Source organism: Theobroma cacao, chromosome 8, assembly GCF_000208745.1.
Source record: "Theobroma cacao cultivar B97-61/B2 chromosome 8, Criollo_cocoa_genome_V2, whole genome shotgun sequence".
In the NCBI taxonomy this organism is placed as follows: Eukaryota; Viridiplantae; Streptophyta; class Magnoliopsida; order Malvales; family Malvaceae; genus Theobroma; species Theobroma cacao.
Genome location: NC_030857.1, coordinates 5,422,986 through 5,434,084, shown reverse-complemented (window position 1 = coordinate 5,434,084; position 11,099 = coordinate 5,422,986). Strand labels below are relative to the sequence as shown.

At 35.7% G+C, this 11,099-nt stretch overlaps 1 protein-coding gene across 2 annotated transcripts; it reads left to right on the top strand.

Moving 5' to 3' along the window:
* Positions 294 to 3,200, top strand: LOC18592182 (probable trehalose-phosphate phosphatase D). Of its 2 annotated transcripts, XM_007018748.2 has the most exons (12): positions 294 to 477; positions 604 to 902; positions 1,011 to 1,151; positions 1,251 to 1,322; positions 1,447 to 1,539; positions 1,704 to 1,760; positions 1,884 to 1,985; positions 2,110 to 2,187; positions 2,362 to 2,431; positions 2,544 to 2,614; positions 2,726 to 2,818; positions 2,930 to 3,199. In XM_007018748.2, the coding sequence occupies exons 2-12, from the start codon at positions 645 to 647 to the stop codon at positions 2,987 to 2,989; spliced, it is 1,095 nt and encodes a 364-aa protein (XP_007018810.2). In that variant the 5' UTR covers positions 294 to 477; positions 604 to 644; the 3' UTR covers positions 2,990 to 3,199. The 2 variants fall into 2 exon arrangements, with proteins under 2 accessions (XP_007018810.2, XP_007018812.2); XM_007018750.2 differs by lacking the exon at positions 1,884 to 1,985 and having other exon boundaries at positions 2,930 to 3,200.

The window sequence follows — 11,099 nt, the reverse complement described above, 5'->3', positions numbered from 1 at the left end:
AGTACAATTTTTATCATTTGCCAACACAACAAGTTGCTGTAAAAAAAAATATTCACTTTTTTTTTTTCAAAGATGGTTGAGAAATATTCCATGGGATCAGATCAGTGGTCCCTCAATTCAAAGCTAAGGAAAAAAAAAAACAAAGAGGAAGGAAGAGAGGGAGGGGGGTGGGAAACTGTTGGGTCGAAAAGTACAGGTGGCCAAGGAAAGTTATGGCTGTTTCGTCGCTTAGTGCCGTGAAACCAAGTTTATAAATTGACTAGACAACCCCAGTTTTTTTTGTGACTCTTGAGTGTTAGTGCGCCTCTGTGATTTTCACCTTTTCTTTTGAGTAGCATTTTTATTTTATTTTTTCTCTCCATAGCTCTAAGCTTTGCTTATTAAAACCCTGCCCTCTTCCTGTTTTTCTTACTCCTAAGATCTCACATTGCCATCTCCCTGTTTTTTCTCCTCTGTTTCTTTCTCTACTCTGTTCAGGTATAGACGAAGTCATAGAAATATTTGATGTTTCTTTGACAAGTAGATGTAGCAAGGTTATGTGTAAGGTTTTAATGCTTTGCCTATCTGGGTCTAAAGTTTGATTTTGGATTTTGAAACATGCAGAGCATAAGATAGAAAGAAGAAGAAGAAGAAGTTAAAGAAGAATGACTAACCAACAGAATGTGGTGGTTTTTGATCTGAAACCGCGTGGTGTTAGGCATGTGTTGCCTCCTTCATCTTTGCCGGTGGCAAAGCCCTTGTCACGGCAAGACATAAAGATGCTATTGATGAAAAGGTTTGAAACTGAGAAAGCAGGGGCTAAAATCAATGCCTGGGTGGATTCTATGAGAGCTTCTTCACCTACCCGTATCAAGTCTACAGCTTCCTTGCTTCCTGAAACTGATGAGAAAAGTTCCTGGATTGTAGGTTCCATTTCTCCATCAATATTCATTACTTCACGCCTCTTCAACTGATGTTGCTATATTCCTTTTAATTAGCATTGATGACCTCTTTTCTTTTTCCTGAAACAGGTTCATCATCCCTCAGCTTTGAGCATGTTTGAGCAAATAGTGGCTGCTTCAAAGGGAAAACAGATTGTGATGTTTCTTGATTACGATGGCACACTCTCTCCAATCGTTGAAGACCCGGATCAAGCTTTCATGCCAAGAGAGGTTTGTTCTTATTCCACTACTGCTGATAGCTGCCTCTGAGTTACTCAAAAGTCCCTACTAATCCACTCTTTTGGCAAAACTTCTCTATCTATAAATCAGATGAGAGCAGCCCTAAGAGACGTTGCAAGATATTTTCCAACGGCAATAGTAACCGGCAGATGCAGAGACAAGGTACATTTTTTTTGAAGTGAAAAACGTACTATTGTGCTAAAGTTCATAGTTCGATTATTACATTTTTTTTGTTCTATGTATTTGGTTAAAAATGTTGATTGATTTTTATCATGGGATTCTACAGGTTTACAGCTTTGTGAAATTAGCTGGCCTTTATTACGCTGGTAGCCATGGTATGGACATCAAGGGACCATCTAAAAGTTGCAAATACAAGAAAGTAAGAGCATCAGTGTACTTCTGCAGCTGCAATTTCAGCTGTTCTACACCTTTTTTTTTTCTTTTCTTTCCCTCATCAGTAACCCGCTTTTTCTTTGTTTTGTTTTGTTTTTCAATGGCTGCTTCTAACTTTTTTTTTTTACTGTCAACTTTGGAGTTATTCAGGGTAACCAGGGAGTTCTCTTCCAGCCTGCCAGTGAATTCTTGCCCATGATTGATAAGGTTTGTTGTCTCCCACCATCATCTTGATTTCACAAAGCAAAAGAAACGACAAAGATCTGCAGCAATGCGTACAGGAAAATATCAAAAAATTTTTTTAACTTTTTCTTTTTCTCTCTCTCTCAGGTGTACAAAGCCTTGGTAGAGAAAACAAAATCTATTCCAGGAGCCAAGGTGGAAAATAACAAGTTTTGTGTCTCCGTACACTTTCGTTGTGTTGATGAAAAGGTTCAAATAAAACCCACTTGTCGTTTCTTTTCTGTTGCAACTTGTAAACTGTAAAGTCCTCCAGGAAAATTTCAATCCCAATCTCACTGATTTTATAATTATTTCCCCTTTCTGTCTTTGGCAGAGTTGGGCTGCATTAGCTGAGCAAGTTAGATCAGTGCTCAACGAGTACCCTAAGCTTAAACTAACTCAAGGGAGGCTGGTATTTCCTCTTTCTATATCGGTTTTCCTCCTGTTTCCCGTCTCTCTTGGATAATATAACTTTTCTTAAAGAAGCAAAAACGTTCCATCACTTTGTTTTTTTTTTCTTTGATAAAATTGTATTGGCATGTCAATGTGGTCAATATTTAACCACCTTTTAATTTGATTCAAACAGGTATTAGAGATCCGTCCAACCATCAAATGGGACAAAGGAAGAGCCCTTGAATTTTTGTTGGAGGCACTAGGTGATTATTTACTCCATTTTCTCCCAGTAAATAGATGGGCTGGCCTGGCTTTGTAATTATTTTATATACCCTAATAGTAATTTAATTTACTTTGTATTTCCTGGCTCTTTAGGATATGCCAATTCAAATGATGTTTTACCGGTCTACATTGGCGACGATCGAACCGATGAAGATGCTTTTAAGGTATCTAATAATTACATGTAGTTTCTACAAAGTTCTACTTCTGATAAAGTGTTCTGTCTAACTGAGTTTCAAGTCAATTTAAACACATCTTTGTCTTGCTTTTATGAACAGGTTTTACGTGATAGAGGACAGGGCTTTGGGATCCTTGTTTCCAAAGTACCCAAGGAAACAAATGCTTTCTATTCTCTGCAAGAACCATCTGAGGCAAGATTACTAATCTTAGCTTGAAATTCCTATTATTCTGGTATCATTTAGTTGTTATTTTTGAACCTTTTTAACTAACATAAGATTATTTTTTGTACCATAATTTAACAGGTTAAGGAGTTTTTGCGGCGTTTGGTGGACTGGAAAAAATTGTCACAACAAGCACCCTAATAATTTGCTAAATGTGCTTAGACATACTGAAGATATTTGAATCCCACCCTAAATATCTGATTGAAGGGTGGAATGAATTATGTAATTTTCTCATTTAGAGAGAGTTTCTGATTGTAATTAACTACCGATGTTTAGAGGCTATAATTGATATAATTGAGAAGATCTAAAAGAAAAAACAGAAAAGAGAAGAATTCCATAATTTTGGAAATTCTTTCAACTTATCTCTCTCTCTCGCGTATTTGCATAGCCATTTGCTTCTGAGATATTCTTGGATATCTTGACCACTAAAAATGAAAAATATGGTATTGTTTTTCATGATGCAACCACGTGTCGACGCAGTCACCTGCTATCTGCCATGTTAATTTGTTAATTTATGAAATGAGATATTGTATTACTCCATACAATTAAGCCTGGCCGGTTAGAGCTGCTTTAGATAGAGATATAAAAGAAATAATGCAAGCAGTTCACGTTGTTTATAATTGGCAACCTGATACGGGTTCTGGTTTGGCTTAAACCCTTACTAAAATAATTCTACCCGGTGCAGGATCTGCAGCAAACAAACATTCAGAAGCTACAAATCCATTGCTTATTTTCCCTTTATTGAAAAGCAAGCAAGTACAGTAAAAAGGTTTAATTATGAGGTTACCAAGCTTCATGTAGTGGGAAATTATCGAGGCAACTCTATTTTTCTCTGTCCTTAAAGAACAAAGAAGATTGTTTATTATGAGCTCAACAAGCTATGCTACGTTTACAACATTCACCAAAACAAAAAAACAACAACAACAAAGGTTAAAGGAAAGGAAACTTTGACCAATGCAACAACACATGTCATTTCTTTGTTTTAAGTGCTTAGGAAATCCCTCCTTTTTTTATTCTAACAGTTAAGCATGGGAAGGGAGAAATCCTACCGTTTGAGACTTATTCTATCTCAAAATAAGTTGTTTAATTATAAGCAGCTAACTTAGTTTTGCAATACTTCCATGGCTTTCCACTATTAATCAGTTGAATCAGTAAACTATGGAACTGTCAGCTTCATATTCACACATCTGTTGTTACATCACACCTATTTTGTGGGGGCAGTGCTAGACCCATAGCTAATAGTAAGGTTCATTAACCGCAGGCACATGATCGTGTCCGGTCGTGTGTGCATATGTATGTGTGATAAAGAAAGAAAGAAAGAGAGAGAGCGAGAGAGCAATATGCCAATCTTTGGAGAAAGAATGGTAAACGCAAACTTGTTACAGTTCGGAATATTTGGAGCTTTCCTGAATAAGTTCATGCAATGAGAATCCAATAATTCTGAAAGTTATTAAAATACTTTCGCATTCCCTGGCCGGGGACCATTGTAGGTAATGTTTTTGACACCTGAAAGTCTGTTACTTGTTGTGTATTTTACTACCATCATACCAAGAAATGGCAATGGAAATTGCACAAATATATAAATATGCAGTCAAAGTCATCAAAATGTGAAAATAGTTGTTGAAGTTGGAGTCCCACAGGTTGCATGGACACATTAGCACCCCTTGTTTGATTACTCAAAATAATGGGGAGAGCACCTCTTAACAGTTGTAAAGATACCTTGGGGCTTGAGAGTCAGACAAAAAAATGCTCTCATAAGACATTAATCACGTATATTCTCTTGCATTAAGCTTTGAATATTTAGGCTTATAATTGAGTAAAGAAGCCAAGCAAGTACTCTTTAGAAGCGCCAAGACCCATCACTTTCTGATGACTGATATGTATACCCAAGTGGTTGATGTTTACACTCTTCTAACAACATGTAGATCCTCGCTAGCAAAAAAGCCTCTTTGAGCAAAATGCATTAATCAATGGTTCTACTCATTTGCTTCAGAAAGGATATGTTTCCTTATTTGGCAAAAAAAGCATCATGCAATTATATTTTTCAAATAGTGAAATGCAAGAAGCTCATCAACGCCTCAATTTCATGTGCACAGTTTTCCCACTTTCGGGAGGAATTTATCTTGTATGCAACCCAATGGTGAATGCCAGTACTAGAAAAGTCCCCGATGCAATTTATGACAATTTGTACATCTTGCACTCACCTTGTAATTATTCTCATTTGTGACTTGGATTCTAAAGAATGGGACCCTTAATCGATGAATAATTACATAGATTGATGGTAAAATGACCACATACGAACAAAGCTTTGATGGACCTCTTGACCACTTGAAGAAAGGAGATTTACTTCTTGTTTGAATATTACTAATTTTAATCTCATTTAACTATTTTATCTAAGTTTCACCTATCCATTATTTAGCTACGAATTGGATGTTTTAGCTCAAGTACTCAAATCATTTAATCCAGACCTCAATCATGGGGTGACAATACATGGGGAAAAATCTTTATCTCCCCCTGACCAATCAATCCTGTTGAGGATACTTTGTCATCTTTCAGAGAGTAAGATAAGATCAATAACAGATTCCAAATGGGTATAGTAGATGCATTTAGTAATAATCTTATCCACATATTCGCAGTAATAAGCATATGCTTGTAATTATTGAACATAATATATCATAACGATTTGATGTTTAATTAAGTCAAATTAATTAAGATTCTCATCCCAAGGGTTCTAACTTCCTGCACCCACCTGCCATGAATATTATAATTCTTAAAACCCTTGTCTCGGACAACAAACTAAAACTGGCCAACGTATATTTGTAAAAGCATGCTAAATTAAAAAAAGAAAAAACAGACAAGGAGAACTGGCACCATTACAGGGTACAAGGAGATGTATAAAATACAATTGCTATATCTTTAAGCAGATATTTAAGTACAGAAAAACGCACAGTGCTTTTGCTTTAAAGCAAGAAACATTGGCTAATTGGGTGATGGACCGTAGATGATCCTTAAACACATAAAAAAAAGGAGGAGATCTGTGAATGTTTAAGATATTAAGAAGTGAAGGAGTGGGAAAGATGGCCATTGCTCACAAACAGAAGCATAGGCCTACACCATTGGGCACTTGGATTTGAGGGAGCCCACCTCAAAAGATTAAAAAGGAATCTCAAAGTTGTATTTTAATGGATCTAAAATTGCTATGTTTTAATGGGTTATAATTTCCAGAAGGTTAGGTGGTGAAAAGGATACCCACTACTTAGGTGAAGGGAAGGAATCCATGGTTGAAAGAGGAGTTGGAATCCACTTGAAGTGCTTGATTTGAAGAGGACATGGACATGGGGGTTTCTAATGGGGACATCCAAACATGCTTACAAGCCATGAAATCCCTCTGGCTCTTTCATACGTGTAAAGAAAGCTACCACTAGATTCAATTCCATCATTGGGTCCTTAAACTCAAATAAACTAAGGAAGTAGAAGCTCCAATTATTGGAGGAAAAGAGCCACTTCCCTTCCACATACCAGCCGAGCCCTCAACACTTAGTGATCCCATTTCATTAAACAGCTTTCACTCAGATCATTTCATTGCTAATTGACAACTTATGTGTCTCAAAAATAAAGCATGTTAGATCTCCTATAAAGTGGGTTTTCGAGGAAAATTCATTTAATACTACTCCTATGTTTTCTTTAATGTTGAATCCTTCCTGCTCCCAACAAACCATATATGCTTTACAATATTAAAATAACCCCTAACCGGTTTTATAAAACTTTTGCACGCCAGTTGCCAGAGTCACAGGCTTACAGCCTCAAACCCATGACGTGGAACAGTTGAAACCCATGCCCATGATTATTAAAAAAACCCGATTCTTCTTCTCTGTTGAGTACATTATATATTTGAAATATTTAAACGATAATATGCCTCTGTATTGAGATGTGATTGCTCCCTAGAAAATGGTCCTGTAGTGGTTTTCTTTTTTCTTTTGCTTTCAGAGATTCTCAAATAATGGATTGTTCATGGACGTGTAGCCATAGGCGGATGGTCCCCGCATAGAGGGCCGAGCAAAGGGGTGGCATTCTGATATGAATAATCGAGGTTTTTTTTTTCCTTGTACGGAGTTGGTCAAATTTGGGGGAGATGCATGGTTTAACATTGGATAATCTGATTCCCATGTGATCCAGATGACCTTGCTAGAGGGAGCAAATTTATCAGGTGTTTGTGTATCAGGGTTGTTGTTTGGATCTTACCCATCATCATTGCTGTAAAATGATTACCCCCCCTTCCCCACCCTGACAGAAAGGACACAAATGACCAATCACAGATCTAGTATTCTCCTAACAGCACAACCTCTAGCCAATTAAGCAAGTGAGGAAGGAAGCTTAATATTGCTTTGGCCTTGCTAAATTTTGAATTCGTATAGGAAATTGACCATATAGGCTGGCTCCAAGAAAACTTTAATATATATATATATATAGAAAAGCATTAAGTTTTGAACTTGGTCTGAAAGTCCTAAAAAAGGAGAAGCCAATGTACATAGAAACTGGCACTTAATCCGAATCAGCTTACCATATTTTAGTTGTATTTTTCGACTTTTTTAGACCAGCCAGGGCCAGGGAGGGCTGTTTTCCACCATCCCTAATTGATCTAATATGAGATGTTGACTCTGAAAAGTGAAAAGGTTCCCACCTTTAAAGCGGTTATCTTCAGTATTATATATAATACAAAACATACGGGCACCCGGACTTGTATAAGCTGATTGGTAGATGAAGATCGGTCCAGATGTTTCTGTTTGAAGCTTGAAGCACTATAGTGCTGCTTTATTATCTTGTACCTAAAATATAGATAGACAGAAATCCTACACCTTTCCAGAATTCTATTAATATAATCAGACGGCGAAGGACAGGATCACAGGGTGTATTTTGAAGTAAATAAAGCTGAAAGTACTTGTTTTGTTACCATATTTTGGTTAGTTAAGTTATTGCCACGAGTCATGACCAGCCTAGCAATGCAGGCTTGTAAAACACCCAAAACAACTTCAAGCCATAACCTTATAAGAAAACCATACTGAACCTCAAGTACTATATTAAGGTCTCGTATACATGTGAACATTTTCTAATATTATAAATACTTAATTTAAGTAATTTCAAACTATAAAATCTTAAGATCGAAGCTTCTTTTTTTTTTAAACAAGTTCAATGTGATTATATAATATGGAGAGTAAAATTAATAAAATAAAACATGAATTTCTAAATTATGCTTCGAGCTGATTCTTAACAAAAGAGAAAACCCATGCAATCCGACTACCATGTTTGGTCAAGGAGGGCCCGCTGGATATAGTCTGGCCCATGTATTCCTTTAATTTATTAATGTTAGATTGAGGTTTTTTTGTTGCTAACGACCGAGTTTAAAATAAAATTATTTGCCCTTTTGATAGCTCATGATCTCAACAAAGTTAAACACGCAATCCTGTATGAAAATAATAGGCCTAATTTAATTATGCATTTCTAAGTAGTGTTAAATTAATTGGAAGCAAAAGCAAAAACTGAAAAATGGGCAAATGGTGATTATTTCTAAAGAAAAATCCTCAAACAAGTTTAGAATCGGCAACCTTTGCAATCAACTCAACTCGAACTAAGACTCTCCAAAAACAAAATATTCTCAATATATATTAATAAATAATATAATGACAAAAATGTTAATGTTCGGAAAAAAAAAATAAATAAGTAAACAAAAGTGAAAGTTAAAAAATTTTAAAATTCTAGATTAATTAGACTAGAAAAATAAACATGTCCACTGTCTATCGTGTTACTTCAAGAGCTTCTGAGTTCTTAATTGATTTGGATTAAGACCTACTTAAACTTATTTTTCGATTCAAATTGTAATATCCATATAATCAAGGAGGCATCCACTTTCGATTTTCCACCATCCATACTTAAATGAAACTCTTAATAGAACTATATACAGGAACATTTGTAGAATTATTAGCTGGTGTTTGCCTAATAGAAAGAAAAGCAGGTCCATATATATAAACACAAAATCCCTGCTTTCCCATTTCGATTTCTGACTTCGCCAACTCTGGCTTGAGACATAAATAGTGAGTTATTGACGACAAGGACAGGATTAACGCTTTATAAGGTGCATGTATACCGTCCATGCAATGATGCCGAGAAGCAGGACAAGGATGACAAGGGAGACAAACCAAAACCAGGGCCAATAACAACACCGTCGTCTATTATTATTAGCTCGATTGTTCAAATGGCGTTCAGCTATCAATGCATTTTCCGGGGGCGGCACGCTATAGATTTGATCTTTAGGGACCTGAATGACGTAGGTTCCTGGCCTAAACACTACATACTCGGATTCTTGGACTTGTACAACTTCTGGCTGAGGATTAGGGTTATTCGTATTGGTAGATGAGGTGGCCCGCTCCTCCATAGGAAGATGGGGAGCGGTGGAGAGGAGAGGTGGAGGTCGGTCTAGGAGCAATAGGAGATTATTGGAGGTGGTGGCAGCTGCATGTGCATGGGACGATAGGAGGCTGAGAGAGAAAGAGAGAGAGAGAGGAGAGGATTGATAATTTTTGGTTGATTGAAGACATTGACTATATTTAGAGGGTATTTACTGGGTCAACTGATAAAGAGGCCAAATAAAGGGTAGCTCGATGCCAGGATCAGTTTGATCATATTTCTTACACCAATGAAATTAAAGATTAGTCTAGTAAAAGTTGAATTATCGTTTCTATTTCTAGTAAAGTTTAGACTATGAATTCTTTCCCAAGAAAAACAATCAAGAGTTCTAAAACTGAACTTCCTTGCATAACTAATGCACTGTAAAACTGCAGGCCAACTTATAAATCGCTTAAATATTGTAATTATATGGTATTATTTCTTGTAAGGATCTACCTAATAGAAACTTGATCGACCGTCCTGTTTTCTTTGCTGGATGAATAACACATGAAGTCTAGGGCAACAGCAGGATTAAGACAGCTTACAGCACGAAGAAATCAATGCAGTCTGCCAAAGCCCACTCTCTTCTTGGGATTTGGGTTTCACCCAAAAGTGTGTGCATTAACCCAATGAGATGCCTGGTTGGGGCTGCTATGAAGTTGGAAACTTCAAACACCCAACTCTACAGCCTGCATATTCAGAATGGGCCTATTTTTTTATTTCAATAGGAGCTGTCTGGGAAACAAACAATAAGTCCAATTTCGATGTTTACCCTCCGTAAAGCCCAAAGTAGAAGGAAAGGGAAAACCTCCCTAATTGGGGACCTCTATTGTTTAATAAGACATTTGAATTCTATAAACATTTTATTAATACTGTAAATATTAATAATTAAATATCTTTCTTTGTTAAATATTTTATAAAATTTAATTTTAAAATTAATTTTTATGTATATTATTGGTGAAAATTAAATTAATAAATTAAAGTTAATTTATAAAAAAATAAATTAAAGTTTAAAGTCATTTTTAAAACAATTAATGAGGTTTAATAAGTATGAAATTAATTATAAAAAATATAAACAAAATATAATATGTATATATGGTTAAATTTTAATATTAAAAATTATCATTTATAATCGAATTTAAATAGTAGGCATTTAAGATCATTATCTCAACTCTATTCGAATATGTGACGGATAACAATTTAAATTCGATTATAAAATATTTTAATTTTATTAAATCAAGTAAAATAATACAAGATAATTGATTTTAAAGTAGTCATTGACATGCCTACCTTGGTTGCCAGCCTAAGCCTGCCAAAGTTCTCTGGTGGACACAGACAAATAAACAATGACGGATACTAAACAAGATTTACAATGACATACCGACGGTTGGATTTTTGTTTGACAGTTTGAATGAGTCCATTAAACAATGTAAGGAGCAATGTTTCCTTTTTTTTAAAAAAGTGATCTTTAGCAAGACTACAAGTTTAGACTTACAGTAGAAGCCTGCCCCTCTTCATTCTTCAATTCAAACTCCCAAAGCATTCCATGAAAGGCCTTTTTGGGAAGACAAGTCATTCCTTCAAATGGGATTTCCCGAAAGATACAGTCAACAGTTATGATTGTGTTATACTTTGCTTTTTCCTTGTTTGAAATAATTTGTTTAAACTTCAACGAACTTGGTGCAGGTGTAAGATATAGAATTGTGCTCTTAAACTAATCCAACAAGACAGTATCTAGTAATATAAAATATAGTCCATATTCCCCACGTACATTTGACTAAACAATATATTTCTGATTGGACAATCGTTG

Bases quoted from the DNA above. Each gene is read 5' to 3' on its own strand.
- LOC18592182 (XM_007018748.2), top strand. From the start codon at position 645: ATGACTAACCAACAGAATGTGGTGGTTTTTGATCTGAAACCGCGTGGT. The intron at 1,540-1,703 runs GTAAGAGCATCA...GGAGTTATTCAG, and splicing joins AAAGTTGCAAATACAAGAAA to GGTAACCAGGGAGTTCTCTT. The intron at 2,188-2,361 runs GTATTTCCTCTT...TGATTCAAACAG, and splicing joins AACTAACTCAAGGGAGGCTG to GTATTAGAGATCCGTCCAAC.